The following is a 16,915-nucleotide window of genomic DNA, read 5'->3' as shown; positions in this document are numbered from 1 at the left end:
TTGGTAAGCTCAGTGACCCCTGACCTACATACACAGGCGAATCCAAATATAAGAGTATTTAAGGGGGTCGATTGCTTTTTTTTATTTTTCTGTGAAGAGTAGCAACATGGGGGTCTCAAAACAACTCTCAAATGACCTGAAGACAAAGATTGTTCACCATTGTGGTTTGGGGAAGGATACAGAAAGCGGTCTCAGAGATTTTAGCTGTCTGTTTCGACAGTTAGGAACATATTGAGGAAATGGAAGACCACAGGCTCAGTTCAAGTTAAGGCACGAAGTGGCAGACCAAGGAAAATCTCAGACAGAAGCGATGAATGTTGAGAACAGTCAGTCAACCCACAGACATGCCCGTTTTTAGGGCCGTGCGGCCCGTGCGGGCGCCCTGGGCGCTGTTGTGAGGGGGCGCTGTAAAGGAGAGGGAGCCGCGGGGAGGGCAGCCCTCCCTCTCCCCGGGCACCCCTCGTGCTCCCCCCTCAGATACAGAGTAATTACGCAGCAGAAAGCTCTGTACATAACTACTCACCTTCCTGAGTTACACTCGCAGCTGATCTCCTCTCTGCATACACGCTAATACACACGCTGCTTCCTGTTTAGCCGGAAGCAGCGTGTATCAGCGTCTATGCCGAGAGGAGATCAGCTGCGAGTGGAACGCAGGGAGGTGAGTAGTTATGTACAGAGCTTCCTGCTGCGTAATTACTCTGCATCTGAGGGGGGGAGCACGGAGGGTGGCCCGGGGAGAGGTCGGGCTGCCCTCCCCGCGGCTCTGGCTTCCCCCTCCATTATGGGGGGGGGGGGGAGACCTACCTAGCCTATACTGGGGGAAGCTGCCTATCTAACCTATACTGGGGGACACCTACCTAATCTAACCTATACTCGGGGGCAGCTACCTATCTAACCTATACTGGGGGACACCTACCTAATCTAACCTATACTGTGGAGCAGCTACCAATCTAACCTATACTGGGGAGCAGCTACCTATCTAACCTATACTGGGGAGCAGCTACCTATCTAACCTATACTGGGGAGCAGCTACCTATCTAACCTATACTGGGGGGCACCTACCTAATCTAACCTATACCGGGGGCACCTACCTATCTAACCTATACTGTAGGGCACCTACCTATCAAACCTATACTGGGGGCACTTACTTATCTAACCTGTATTGGGGGCACCTACCTAGCTAGCCTATACAGGTGGCAACTATACTGGCTACCTATATTGCAGGCGCCTACCTAACTATCCTATACTGGGGGCATCTACCTATCTAACCTATACTGGGGGCAACTATACTGGCTACCTATACTGGAGGCACCTACCTGACTAACCTATACCAGGGGCAACTATACTGGCTCACCTATGCCTGGCTACCTATACTGGGCGCCTATAGCTGGCTACCTATACTGGATTACCTATTCTTGGCTACCTATACTGGGGGGACCTATACTGAGTGCAACTAGACCTGGCTAACCTATACTGCGGGCACCCATACCTTGCTCCAGGGGGTGCAATTTTTACACCCTCGCCCTGGGTGCATTTTAGCCTAGAAACTGCACTGCCCACGGACCAGCATCAAAGACCTACAAAATCATCTTGCTGCAGATGGAGTCACTGTGCATCGTTCAACCATTCGGCACACTTTACACAAGGAGATGCTGTATGCGAGAGTGATGCAGAGGAAGACTTTCTCCGCCCACAGCACACACACCTGCTCGAGGTATGCTACAGCTTATTTGGACAAACCAGCTTCATTTTGGAGTAAGGTGCTGTGGACTGATGAAACTAAAATTGAGTTATTTGGGCATAACAAGAGAGTTATGCATGGAGGAAAAAGAACACAGCATTCCAAGAAAAACACCTGCTATATTGTCAAAGTTGAGAGACCCATTCTGTATCAGCGGTCTCTGGTCCTTAACCTCCCTGGCGTTTTGATTACGTGCGGCGCAAGGCCATGGGAGGATTTTTTTTACTTTTTTTTTTTTTTTTCTCCCCCATGTAGCTAGTGCTAGCTACATAATTTCCCCTCCTCCCTGCTCTCTCCCTCCCACCCTTGCGATCGCCGCCGGCGTTAATACCCATCAGGAAATCCTGTTCTGAACGGGATTTCCTGTAGGGCTTCCCCCGTCGCCATGGCGACGATCGGACTAACAACATCAACGTCCTTGACTTCATGACGTCAGGGGGAGTCCCGATCCACCCCATAGCGCAGCCTGGCGGTTATTGGCCAGGCTGCGCAAGGGGTCTGAGGGGGGGCCCTCTTTCGCGGCGGATCGGCGGCGATCGGGAAAACACGCAGCTAGCAAAGTGCTAGCTGTGTGTTTAAAAAAAAAATTATGCAAATCGGCCCACCAGGGCCTGAGCAATCCACCATGGCGTTACTGGACGAGCTGAGCTGGTCTGTAACGCCCGCTGGTACTTAAGTGGTTAAACAATTCTGGCACACTTTCTGTAAGTCCAATAAAGTTCATTTCACTTCTCAAATATAACTCTGTGTGTCCCCTATATGATATATTTGACTTTTTTTTTTTATCGTAACAACCAACGATTTATACAGGAAAATCATGACCATTACCAAGGTTGCCCAAACTTTTGCATCCCATTGTACATGAAAATACTGCCTTACGTAGAGATAATTGGGGAAGGCTTGCTCACAGCAAGTGCAATGGGTTATCTCTAAACTTGTGAGAAATGCTGGTCCACTCAGACCTTGATGTATTTGAAAAATACTGTACAGGCAGAACTGGACCTCACAAAACTCGCTTGGATATACAGCATTCTACGGAAAGCCAAAATCCTTTTTGATTTGTGGGTGCGTTCTGGATGGGAGGATTATCTGAAGACTCCAATCCATTACATTATTTTTTTTGTTTGTTTTTTTATGAAATATTTGGGTGCCAAGAAATCTCCATCATATTAGTAAACTCAATATAGTAAACTCAAGGCAGAGAGGACTTTTATTCCCAAGAGTCTTCCCCCAGGTGTATGTAAATGTATAAAGCGATAGAATTTAACACCTGGGGGAAGACTCTTGGGAATAAAAGTCCTCTCTGCCTTTTTTGTGAGCTTGACCACTTATTCAAGATCTGTGGTCTGAAATGGTTTAATTTTCTTCTGAATTACTTTGCCATTAGCTTTCATGTTGACCAACATGTGGCTGTTTTTGGCATGAGAAATGTGGTGGATTTACTATTAAACAACCCAATTCATAATTCTCTTTAGAGAGAAAGGGAAAAAAGTAATTACTGCACTTAAGGAACAGTTAATGGCTGCAATACTGCATGCATCCTGGGTCCCAAGTGCAGCTGGTAATTCTTCCTGATCCCCAAGTGTAGCAATTCAATTTGCTGGGTAGACTTCTACTTGAGCCAATAAAAAATGCCGGCTTTAAATGGTCAAATATTGGGGTCGACTTACACACAAGGTCGACTTTTATATTCAAGTATATATGGTATTATCTAACTTTATTAAAGCTATCAGTCCAGCAAACTATTATGCAAACTGTTAGCCCCAACAAAATAAGGCATTGAAGCTTCTCTGGTGAGTTGGGGCTCTTGATATAATTTGCTGATGTTTGCAAAAAACAGATGGAAAGGAGAAGGGGGTAAGAAATTTAGTAGAAAGTACAAAGATTGACATTCTAAAAAAGGGGTTAACACTGTAAAAATTGTCCCCCTATATCAAATTGGATATATTTAACTGCTTGCTCTGGTTTCAGGTTGTGTGTAGAATACACCGTCAGGTGTGCGCGTCACTTCCCATATTGTTATGGTCTAGTATTTATTGTGTTGGGGCCCCAAAAATCTTCAGGTGGATGATGCCACCCAACTTAGACTGAGTCAGGATATGCATTCTTGGTTGCTGCTCCTTCAAGGCTTTATCTTCTGATTCACACTGTACCTCAGTTTCTTACAGTGACCTAAATAAGTGCCTCCTCTCTCAATCGCGCTAGGAGTTCTCAGAATGTTTGTATAAATGCTATTTACACATTCTTTTTATGCCAAAACCCTTTTAAATGTAGTTTATCATTTATTTATTTTTTTAATCTCCACACTCACTATGAGATCGACAAGTTCATGTACACCTTAAATCGAACCCAAGTACCCCTTTGTCAAATATGCTTGGAAGAACCCAGCCCAAGATCGGTGGGATAAAGATTTAAGCCTCTGGTATCTAATTTGTATTTCAATATTTGCTTCAGTACCTTTTTAAGAAAGCAAAATGTTACTGTTTCTTTTCATTGGTGGTGGAGCAGAATACAACCGCGGTAAGCAAACAATATTGCTATCTTTTATGGTCAATGATATGCAAATAATTCCGAGTTGATGAGCGGGATTATGTGTGTGGTGTATGTAAATTTATGCAGCTTGAAAATAACTAATCATATCACACTTTGGTGGAATTTGATGTGTCCATTTTCAAGCTCTGCATAAATTTGCATGCATCTTGCATCAACTCAGAAGGATTTACTTCAATGACTATCCCTACTAGTAACAATTATAAATGAGTGCATTTGTTGAGGGAGGCGCGTGAGCTGCATATACAGGTCTGCTACAAATCCCGTAGATTTAATGGAAAGACACGTTCATGCACAGACTTGTTATGTGAGGATTGTATTTACCCAGAATCCCTTGCTTTTATATTTAGCTGAAAATGTGCCTGTCGGCTTATTGTGGTGGAAGGTTGACATGAATATTCCTTGTGCCAATAACCTCTTCTCTGCCTTACAGTGAGAGCCACAGTAGGCGGAGGGGACCTCATGTCTGACCTGTTTAACAAACTGGCCTTGAGGAGGAAGGGTGAGTCTCTCAGATGGCTGTTCTTCTGTTAAGGACCATTAACCCTATTTTCTTATGCATGTTGATGAGTTTGTGTTCCACTTGAGCTAGGCCCAAGTTCAAGTTGATTTCAAAGTGCATCTGACTTCCATTGCTTGGAAGCAGCGGTAGAGGTTGAATTACAGGCAGCCGCAGAGGGCAAGCAGGCACTGGTGATCACCTACAGTCTACAGTGCGGGACTGTAGCCATTGGATACCTGATGGCTCAATAAATTGTCTGAGATTCTGTTGGGTCCGATGCGTTGTGCTGTGCCACCAACCCGGCTCCCTGGAGAAGATTTCCCCCCCCCCCCCCCCCTTCTTCTTACAGTTGATTGTAGTGCGTGCCTCTCTGACAAGTTGGGTAACTTCTCTCCATTCTCCCCAATGCAGTCTTAAACTTTTCTCTCCATGGTGGGGTACATGCTTCTTCTTCTAACCTTTTTAAAGTATTTATAACTATGTTATCAGCCTCTCTCTGACACCTCTCCATAATATGGAACATGCTGCACCTCTCCTCCCCTCTCCATATTGCAGTACATGCTGCACCTCTCCTCCCCTCTCCATAATACAGTACATGCTGCACCTCTCCTCCCCTCTCCATATTATAGTACAGTACATGCTGCACCTCTCCTCCCCTCTCCATAATACAGTACATGCTGCACCTCTCCTCCCCTCTCCATATTACAGATCATGCTGCGCCTCCCCCCCCATTAGTACAGTACATGCCGCACCCCCCCCATTAGTACAGTACATGCTGCACCCCCCCCCCCCATTAGTACAGTACATGCTGCACCCCCCCAATAGTACAGTACATGCTGCACCCCCCCATTAGTACAGTACATGCTGCACCCCCCCAATAGTACAGTACATGCTTCACCTCCCCCCCCATTAGTACAGTACATGCTTCACCCCCCCCCCCCATTAGTGCAGTACATGCTGATCCCCCCCCCCCCCCCCTATAAATTGTCTGAGATTCTGTTGGGTCCGATGCGTTGTGCTGTGCCACCAACCCGGCTCCCTGGAGAAGATTTCCCCCCCCCCCCCCCTTCTTCTTACAGTTGATTGTAGTGCGTGCCTCTCTGACAAGTTGGGTAACTTCTCTCCATTCTCCCCAATGCAGTCTTAAACTTTTCTCTCCATGGTGGGGTACATGCTTCTTCTTCTAACCTTTTTAAAGTATTTATAACTATGTTATCAGCCTCTCTCTGACACCTCTCCATAATATGGAACATGCTGCACCTCTCCTCCCCTCTCCATGGTGGACTTTTCTCTCCATGGTGGGGTACATGCTTCTTCTTCTAACCTTTTTAAAGTATTTATAACTATGTTATCAGCCTCTCTCTGACACCTCTCCATAATATGGAACATGCTGCACCTCTCCTCCCCTCTCCATATTGCAGTACATGCTGCACCTCTCCTCCCCTCTCCATAATACAGTACATGCTGCACCTCTCCTCCCCTCTCCATATTATAGTACAGTACATGCTGCACCTCTCCTCCCCTCTCCATAATACAGTACATGCTGCACCTCTCCTCCCCCTCTCCGATGCGTTGTGCTGTGCCACCAACCCGGCTCCCTGGAGAAGATTTCCCCCCCCCCCCCCCCTTCTTCTTACAGTTGATTGTAGTGCGTGCCTCTCTGACAAGTTGGGTAACTTCTCTCCATTCTCCCCAATGCAGTCTTAAACTTTTCTCTCCATGGTGGGGTACATGCTTCTTCTTCTAACCTTTTTAAAGTATTTATAACTATGTTATCAGCCTCTCTCTGACACCTCTCCATAATATGGAACATGCTGCACCTCTCCTCCCCTCTCCATATTGCAGTACATGCTGCACCTCTCCTCCCCTCTCCATAATACAGTACATGCTGCACCTCTCCTCCCCTCTCCATATTATAGTACAGTACATGCTGCACCTCTCCTCCCCTCTCCATAATACAGTACATGCTGCACCTCTCCTCCCCTCTCCATATTACAGATCATGCTGCGCCTCCCCCCCCCATTAGTACAGTACATGCCGCACCCCCCCCATTAGTACAGTACATGCTGCACCCCCCCCCCCATTAGTACAGTACATGCTGCACCCCCCCAATAGTACAGTACATGCTGCACCCCCCCATTAGTACAGTACATGCTGCACCCCCCCAATAGTACAGTACATGCTTCACCTCCCCCCCCATTAGTACAGTACATGCTTCACCCCCCCCCCCCATTAGTGCAGTACATGCTGATCCCCCCCCCCCCCCTATTAGTACAGTACATGCTGCACCCCCCAATAGTACAGTACATGCTGCACCCCCCATTAGTACAGTACATGCTGCACCCCCCATTAGTACAGTACATGCTGCACCTCCCCCCCATTAGTACAGTACATGCTGCACCTCCCCCCCATTAGTACAGTACATGCTGCACCTCCCCCCCCCCATTAGTACAGTACATGCTGCACCTCCCCCCCCCATTAGTACAGTACATGCTGCACCTCTCCTCCTCCCCTCTCCATATTACAGTACATGCTGCACCCCCCCAATAGTACAGTACATGCTTCACCTCCCCCCATTAGTACAGTACATGCTGCACCCCCCCCATTAGTACAATACATGCTTCACCCCCCCATTAGTACAGTACATGCTTCACCCCCCCATTAGTACAGTACATGCTGCACCCCCCCCCAATTAGTACAGTACATGCTGCACCCCCCCAATAGTACAGTACATGCTGCACCCCCCCCCAATAGTACAGTACATGCTGCACCCCCATTAGTACAGTACATGCTGCACCCCCCAATAGTACAGTACATGCTGCACCTCCCCCCCATTAGTACAGTACATGCTGCACCGCCCCAATAGTACAGTACATGCTTCACCTCCCCCCATTAGTACAGTACATGCTTCACCTCCCCCCATTAGTATAGTACATGCTGCACCTCCCCCCCCCCCCATTAGTACAGTACATGCCTCACCCCCCCCCCATTAGTACAGTACATGCTGCACCCCCCAATAGTACAGTACATGCTGCACCCCCCATTAGTACAGTACATGCTGCACCCCCCATTAGTACAGTACATGCTGCACCACCCCCCAATAGTACAGTACATGCTGCACCTCCCCCCCATTAGTACAGTACATGCTGCACCTCTCCTCCCCTCTCCATATTACAGATCATGCTGCACCTCCCCCCCCCCCCATTAGTACAGTACATGCTGCATCTCTCCTCCTCCTCCCCTTTCTGTATTTCAGTACATGCGGCACCTCTCCTCCTCCCCTCTCTGTATTACAGTACATGCGGCACCTCTCCTCCTCCCCTCCCCATATTGCAGTACATGCTGCACCTCTCCTTCCCTCTCCGTATTACAGTACAAGCTGCACCTCTCCCCCCCCCCCCCCCCATAGTACAGTACATGCTGCACTTCTCCTCCTCCCCTCTCCATATTACAATACATGTTGCACTTCTCCTCCTCCCCTCTCCATATTACAATACATGTTGCACTTCTCCTCCTCCCCTCTCCATATTACAGTACATGCGGCGCCTCTTTCCTCTAGAACTATTCATGATCTGATATGACCAGGGCTGTGGAGTCGGAGGAATTTTGGGTACCTGGAGTCAGTCGGGAAAAAATGCACCGACTCCCAGCTCCTAATGAATTTAAACTGTAATTTAAATAGAAAATATGATAAAATGTTCTATTTCTCAGATAATTGTCTTCATACATAATTTTTATATACAGTAATAGCTGTGCTTAGTCCACAAAAATTAAACAAACCAATCAAAAAATAGTTACTTGTGCTGCAGTCCCCTTATTCTTAAAGTCATATATACATATTTGTGACTGTATATATGATGTGTACACAGGAATCTTTTTATATATGTTATGGCCAGAACCCGAAGTTTGGCCACTTCTCGTTCTGGCCAGCCACTTCGGGTCCTGGCCGGCCAATGTGAGAAATGGAATGATTTCTGTAACATTAATGGATCTTCTGGCCGCCTCGCTGCGGCCAAATTTATCAAAACTTAGTTAATTTAACGAAATGAAGCCGTCGGCTTTTGCTCTGCCTCTCTCTCTCCTCCCCCGCCTCTCTCTTTCTCTTATGGGCAGCCGGCGAGGACACGCCTGTCACCCCCCGCCCACCCCAGGGTCGTTCGTCGCGCCGGGAAAGCAAGAACGGCAGGAATCCCCTGCTGCGACAAACTACTCTGGGGGGACAGGCATGTCCCTGCCAGCTGCCCATAAGAGGGGGGGGGGGGTGGGGGGTGAGTGGGGAAAAGAGAGGCAGAGAAAAAGCTGGCGACTTCATCTGTTACATTGCCGCCGGCTTCATTTCGTTAAATTCATTAAGTTTTGATAAATTTGGCCGCAGCGAGACGGCCAGAAGATACATTAATGTTACAGAAATCATTCCATTTCTCACATTGGCCAGTACGCGAAGTGGCAAAACTTCGGGTTCTGGCCGTAACATATATACTACATAACCTCTCTGCTGTAAGAATAAAGCCTGATGTGTAGCCGTGTCACTAATAGAGATTGTCAATTAGATGCTAATAATTCTGCATTGATGCTGGTTTATGCAAATTCATGCACTCCCTTTGCTCATGAAATTAAATAATTTGATATGTTGTTAAAATTTGGTTTGGCGACTACGAATTAAAGGGTACCTGAGACTGATGAAAAGAGAAGTTTTATACATACCTGGGGCTTCTTCCAGCCCCCTTCAGGCTAATTGGTCCCTCGCTGTCCTCCACCACCCGGATCTTCTGCTATGAGTCCTGGTAATTCAGCCAGTCAGCGCAGTCCGGCCGCATGCCGCTTCCACAGCCAGGAGCATTCTGCACCTGCGCAATAGTGCTGCACAGGTGTAATACGCTCCCGGCGGTGGAGTGTGTGCATGCGCACTACGCCCGACTGGCTCAAGTACCTGGACTTATAGCAGAAGATCCAGGTGGCGGAGGAGGACAGCGAGGAACTGATTATCCTGAAGGGGGTTGGAGGGAACCCCAGGTATGTATAAAACTTTAATTTCATCTGTCTCGGGTTTACTTTGTTACACAGTAGTACTATACTCTACATATGCACTCTCCACAGAGCTGCAGGGAATCCACTGAGAATGTTGTGCACATTGAGCACAGAGGTGTTGTCTATCACCTATAAACCTGGTTCAGATTGTGCATGAAGAATGTGGAATCCCCTCATTCCCCTGCAGAGTACCTGCACATCACTCTTACATGTACCCACAGTTACATTGCCTAGGGCCTGATAGATGTTTTTTGTTCCGGTCTGTACCTTCTACAAGTACTCTTACCAAGGACTAGTTTTATTCTAGGACTAAAAGTATTAAAGGCAGAAGATCAGCCAAATAGCTAGGTAACTGGTATTGTTTAAAAGGGAATAAATATGGCAGCTTCCATATCCCTCCAGTTGTCTTTTTAAAATTCCTAAGCGTTGGCAGTTAAGAGACGAATTTCATGTTACATACTTTCAATCAATAAGATTGTAATATGCAAATTAGAGGAGTCGGAGGAATCCTAAACTGAGGAGTCAGTCGGTGGATTTTTGTGCTGACTCCACAGCCCTGCATATGACTCAGGAATACATTTCCCTTTTTAAAGTATAGAACTCTGGGTACCCCTCCCAGCATACAGCTGGGGGTAGCAAAGCAGTCTCCTCCCCAAGAAAGTTAGTCTTCAGGGCTGCTCCCTACTTGACATTGCCATGACCAGGAGGGGATGGAGATTGTGATATGGACACACTAGTTCTGGCTTCAGCGAGTGACAAGGGACCTGGACACAAGGGGATGAGAGGGAGCCTTACTTGGACTTCTCCTCGCATGCTAGATTTGAGGCCTTTAATGGCAGGGAATATTTTAAAAAGATATCAAATCCCAAGTTTGCTGGATCATGTATGTCCTTCAGTGCTCTGTTTTCCAGCTTTAGTAAATCAAGCCACTCAGTATCTTAAATGATCCTCAGTGAATTATTTGCAGGCATTGTTAGTGAGGATGACTTCTCTGATAAAAAGGCAGAGCCCTCCCCCCTTCAGACCCCTCTCTGCCATCCAACAAAGGCTGGAAGGGGAAGAGTTCTGACAAGCTGCCACGATTCGTTGCATTACTCTCTGCGCTCCGGGACTTTCCAGTCACGTCAGCTCTGCTCATAGTGGGCGCGGGAGTAAAGGACGCGGGAGACGCAGGAAGACAGGGGAGGTCGGCCGTCTATGCAGCACCATCAGCCGTCACAGATGTGCTCGGTGATGGAAAGGTGGTGTAAAGATTGGGGGCATGGATGTCCACTGCAGGGGGTTCTCTTCCTCCCCACCTCTTACATTTACCAGAACCTGGAAGGAGAAGTTCCTTAGGTGGGAGGGGAGGTGGAACAAACAGGTGGTTGTAAGTAAAGATCATCATCTTTTGCTAAATTGCTATAACGTGTCTTGTGCTACACAAATGTGTCCTATTCTAACTGAAAGGCTGACTATTATGGGAATTGTCTGCAGTATATAATTTTAGGCTGTAGGCAGTATGACCCCCCCCCCCCCCCCTCCAATGCAGGAGCTGCATTTAAAGAGACACTGAAGCGAAAAAAAATATGATATTAGGATTTGTATGTGTAGTACAGCTAAGAAATAAAACATTAAGATCAGATACATCAGTCTAATTGTTTCCAGTACAGGAAGAGCTGAGAAACTCCAGTTGATATCTCTATGCAAACAAGCCATTAAGCTCTCCGACTAAGTTAGTCGTGGAGAGGGCTGTTATCTGACTTTTCTTATCTCAACTGTTCCTGGACTATTTACTTTTCCTCTGCTAGAGGAGAGGTCATTACTTCACAGACTGCTCTGAAAGACTCATTTTGAATGCTGAGTGTTGTGTAATGTGCACATATTATAGAATAATGCAATGTTAGAAAAAACACTATATACCTGAAAATAAAAGTATGAGAATATTTTCTTTGCTGCTAATCTTCTAGTAATTATTCATAGTACACAACCAATTCATTATATCATATATTTTTTTTCGCTTCAGTGTCTCTTTAAAAGTGAAGAAGCTCATTAACATGGGCTGTCGCATCTTATGTGAATGTGGCGATTCTGAAATGGAGAAATGTGTTCTACCTGATGATCCACACCTTTCCTGATTCAGTCCCATCAGTTCATTTGAGCTGTTCCAAAAAAAAATGTGTGAGGACCTCAGCCCTTGAAATAGGAGTTCAACATCCCTGTACCTAAATTGTGAGCCCTGCAAGTGGCTATAATTGCAGAGTCTTTGGTAGTGTAGCATCTTACCTGTCCACCAGCACAGTCGAGAGGCTTCCTCCCCAAAGACTCTGCAGAGGCCCCAGGGAGCAAATGTTAAGAATTGGGGGGGGGGGGAGATACCGTGGGGGCTGCTTCAGGCTCTGGGGTCCTGGTTCTAATCTAAGCATACGTCTATGGACTGTATGGTTGCAGGATGTGCAAAGCAACGTGTATAGTGTGAAAAGTACCCTTACTGTAATTCCTTGCAGCCTCCTCCCCCCCCCCCCCTTACATTCCTACAGGGGCATGCTCTGATGCTCTGGGCACTTTTTTTCCCAACAGCTTCAGCAGAAATGGGACCTTGTTGTAGGGGAGCGAAGAACTGGAGCAGGGAGTACAGTCATGTGATGTGTGGCTAGCATGGCCACTTTTAGCCAGTTATCCAGGAGGAATAGGATCCAATGCAGAATATCACATTAAAGGGATACTGAAGTGCAGAAACTCACCTCAGCTTTAACATACACATGTAGAGGGAAGATTCTGGATACCATGGAGCGCCCCCGGTCCATCTTGTTGTTCCTGCAGCATCCCTGGTTGAAATTATTTGAATTGCCAGGCCAAATAGCTCTCTAACACTCCTCAGGCAGCCTTGAGAACTACCTGTAGTCCTGAAGACAAGCTCATCCATACTGCACATTCCCGAGGCTGGGCTCATGTATACTGTGCAGCACGGACCTGCTCATCTCCAGGACTACTCAGTGACACCGGCAGTCCCAAAGGCTGCCTTAGGAGTGTTGAAGACCAAGTATGATGTGTAACTTCAAAAGGAGATATTCTACCTTTGTTTAAAACATTGTATTCAAAGGGGCACTATAGCAAAAAAAAAAAAAGTAAAATTCTAAAATTCTTTACACACATATAATATGTACCGTATTTGTCCTAGAGTAAATGTGCTATGCATTTTTTATTTCCTATGTAGCTGTCCCTTACATTAGGTATTCTAGTCTACCAGCTATGAACCTCATAGCGACAAGTTTTAGACTAATTCATATCCTCTTGGGAGATTCTCACAACTTTTCTTTACAAAGGCGCTCCTTGAATGGCAGTGGTTGAATTATGTAAAAATGAGTAGGCCGGCTGGACAACAGCTTTGTGTAGGTTTTCTCAGGCAATTACAAGAAACTTTGAGAATCTACCATAAGGAGAGGGAGGGTCATATGCAATAACATTTTTTTTTTACCTGATTTTTCTCTTGGGTAATCATTTTTCACAACTTGTAAACAAAATTACTTTTAAGTCACCCCAAGCAAAAAGAAGTGCAGAATATTTTTTATAGTTTTTCACTTTTTGGTACTTTTTCAGTTGCAGAACGCTGAAAAGTTATTTTAAATAAAAGATTAAAAATTATCTCCCTGGAGAAAACTCAGCAGAAAAAGTGAATTGCATACGGGCCGGAGTCGTGCAATACCTGTCAGCGAGAAGTTCCCAGCTTTTAGATTATAATGCCGGCTTTAATTGCTACATAGGATGCAAAACAAAATGGTGTATTTGCTCTGGAACAAGTTTAAAGGAGCAGTATGCTGAAAAATTGCAAAATTTAAAGTACACCTGTACTCAGAACCAAAAAAAAGGTTAAATACGTAGGGGACCTCTACAGCGACAATAGTAAGTTTAAAAACTGACAGAATGGACATGTTTTGGACTAGTCCATCTCCTCGTTGAGGATTCTCTGGGTTTTCTTTGTTTTCAAAAACATTTCCTGAATGGCAGTTGCTTAGTCTGACAAAATAGTGTGCAAGTGAGTAGGGAGGCTGGCTTCAATGTTATTGTTTTCTTGGTGTTCAAAAGCTTTTCCTGAATAGCGGTTTTACTGCCAAAATAGTAACATTCCAGCCAGCAACTGCCATTCAGGAAAAGCTTTTGAACACCAAGAAAACAATAACATTGAAGCCAGCCTCCCTACTCACTTGCACACTATTTTGTCAGACTAAGCAACTGCCATTCAGGAAATGTTTTTGAAAACAAAGAACGAGGAGATGGACTAGTCCAAAACCTGTCCATTCTGTCAGTTTTTAAACTTACTATTGTCGCTGTAGAGGTCCCCTACGTATTTAACCTTCTTTTTTTTTTTTTTTTTTTTTTTTTTTGCGGTTCTGACAACCCCCATGGGGAGGTGGACTAGTTAAAAACCTGATTTTTAAAGGATACGTCCAAGAAAAAAAATATCCACTTACCTGGGGCTTCCTCCAGCCCCTGGCAGCCGTCCTGTGCCCTCACCACAGCTCCGGTAGCTCCCAGTCTTCTCCACTGCAGAAGCAAAGGTCGGCTTCCGGTTCAGCTTTTTCTGCGATCCACCGCTGACGTCATCTGCACCTGCGTTGTAGTTCTGACGTCAGTGTAGCGGTAGATCGCTGCAGAAACCGGACCTGGCGAGGTTGGCTTCTGCAGCGGAGAAGACCAGAAGCCACCGGAGGTGTGGCGAGGGCACAGGACGGCTGCCAGGGGCTGGAGGAAGCCCCAGGTAAGTGGATTTTCTTATTTCCCCCCTGGATGTATCCTTTAACTGCTTGCTTTTTTTCTACGATAGTGGTACACAGTAGGGGAAAGTCCCTGGATTATCCAGATTAGAGGCTTCCCGGTCTACCCAAGCCCTACATGTGCTGTGCCTTCAATATTAAAGTAGCAGATTGTGCGTTCCCCTCGGTGTCAGAGTGCAGCTGTACTGGGCAGTAGCATGGAAACGCTTGTACATGGCTAACTGTCTTTTTGTGCAGGTGTGAATTCACACTTGGCTATTATCTTATCAGCAGTGACAGCTCCCCAATTGGTGTGAACCCACTGGCGCCTGTGCAGTGTGGCCACACTTGTACACTGAGCAGATGAAGAGGGTCCTGGTGCTAACCTCTCAGCTGAGGCAGCACCAAATGGCTGAGTTCCATTTATCATGTGTAACTGGCTTTGAGTAAGGCCCCTTTCACACGGGCGGCTGAACTGCGCCAGTAGTCTGGGCTCCAGTACAATTCGGGTGCAATTTAAATGCAGTCAAAGTGCAGTGGTTGTAACACCACGCATGTTAAGCATTGACATGGGGTGGTATTACTGGGTTGCAGATCTCACTCCGCGGGTGGGCTGTCTGTACAGTGCTGGTACCGGCCGCCAACAAGCTCAGTGACTTCACCACTTATCTGCTGCCCGTGTGAAAAAGGGTCCTAAATCACCTGTATGTATTACATACTGACACACGCAATGGGCATTTTGCTGACTGCAAGGCTGTGACATGGTTATTTTTATCTGTCCTAACAAGATTTCAGGTTTCTTAACAGGATTTAGGAAGATTGCCTTTTTTTTTCTTTTTTAAGACGTCAGCTCATGGCTTCCAGGTTTGTAAATTCTTCTTCCATGATAATCTGGCAGATTTCAGGGACCTCACCGGTGAAGCAAGGCTTTTTGGTGCCTGCTGCGCGCTGTGTAGCGCCAAAGCTTGGCGCGGCTATAGCAGTAATGCTATAGTCCGCGCCTCGCCCAGCGGTGATTTCAAATTACTACTCCCTCCAAGTTGCAACGACTCGGAGGGGGAATAGTATTTAACACCAACCTGAAGGAGTGGCTGGAGATTTGGGCGCATCTGGCGCCACCATAGGCCGTAATGGGTATTACAGCTATAGGAGTGCTCAATTAATGATTTGGGTGCCGTCAGAAGAGAAACCACAAATCACAGCTAAAAACACTGTAATTTGGCTGCTACAAATCGCTAAAAGCTGAATTACGCATTTCCCCCACTATCCATGGTGACCTGGAGGGGGAATAGTAATTAGCACCGCCGGGACTTGTGCAGGAGCAGAGTAAGCAGTTTATCACTTTCCCCTGCACTAAAATCTCCCGGCGGCTATGTAATGGGTACACCCCCTGAATTTGTGCAGCAGCAGCATTGGAGCTTTGTTGGGAGGCAGATATAGACAGCAGCCTCACCATCTGCTTTATGTACTGCATCACACTAAACATAGACATCCTATGACTGCTATACAAGATGGATGCCTCTGGATAAATGGAAAAATAACTCCTTCTTGTTGGTTTCTGTGCAGGTATATCAGGCAAGGGACCGGCTGCTGGAAACACAGACTCTCCTGCAGGGGCCTTTGCCCGAATCTCAGACACCATACCACCCATGCCTCCTCCACAAGCTCCAGCAGGTGATGTTGATGAAGAGGAGTGGGAGTCTTAAGAAGCTATGGAGCATGACTTCCTGTTACATTTCAGTGTTGGAGATCACATGTAAACTTAGCCTGTTTTTATTAAAATGATCTGTAGTCAAGTGATGAGTGTTTGTAGCCTTCACATGGGTTGTCTTATGGGACTGAAGACTAAGGGCTCATTTCCATATAGCGCGCTTATGGAAATGTGAACGCAGGGACATCAGAGAGCGCATAGACTGCATGGTCTGCTATCTCCATACATGTTGCGATTCACAGCTGAACTGCAGCGCATGGTTGCCTGCATTGGGGGTGATTGCACCTGCGATACCATTCAGTATAATGAATGGGATCACGAGCTCTGCCCCCCAGTGAGCCACATGCAATGCGAAGCCGAGCCGAGAGCACAGCTCTGCGTTGTATAATGGAAAGGAGCCCTTAAAGGACTTACAAGGCAAAATACAGGCTGTCTCTTGTGCGTGGATCAGGAAGGGGGGGGGGGGGGAGGGGTTGGTGGAGGCCCTAGAGCTGTGCAGCCGCACTCGCGTCTATGCGAACTGTGCAGCCACGGCCAGCTCCAGCGGCCATTTTACATGAGGCAGGAGCAGCCGGGGGTGGGTGGGGGCGATTGAACAGTGGGGACCTGGCGGAGCTGCACGGAGGGCATCCTCCATGCATTCAAATTTG

General features: G+C 46.7%; 1 protein-coding gene across 2 annotated transcripts in view; it reads left to right on the top strand.

Moving 5' to 3' along the window:
- WASHC1 (WASH complex subunit 1) overlaps window positions 1-16,350 on the top strand; it is a 51,892-nt gene extending 35,542 nt beyond the window's left edge. For both annotated transcript variants that reach the window (XM_068277663.1, XM_068277662.1), the window contains exons 10-11: window positions 4,725-4,793; window positions 16,121-16,350. In XM_068277663.1, the coding sequence (XP_068133764.1) occupies window positions 4,725-4,793; window positions 16,121-16,260 (209 nt within the window). In that variant the 3' untranslated portion in view covers window positions 16,261-16,350. The remainder of the gene's footprint in view (window positions 1-4,724; window positions 4,794-16,120) is intronic.
- The last annotated feature ends 565 nt before the right edge of the window (window positions 16,351-16,915 follow it).

Source organism: Hyperolius riggenbachi, chromosome 3 (genome assembly GCF_040937935.1).
Source record: "Hyperolius riggenbachi isolate aHypRig1 chromosome 3, aHypRig1.pri, whole genome shotgun sequence".
Classification (NCBI taxonomy): Eukaryota; Metazoa; Chordata; class Amphibia; order Anura; family Hyperoliidae; genus Hyperolius; species Hyperolius riggenbachi.
The sequence above is the reverse complement of the archived record's forward strand: the minus strand, read 5'-3'. Positions and strand labels throughout refer to the sequence as shown.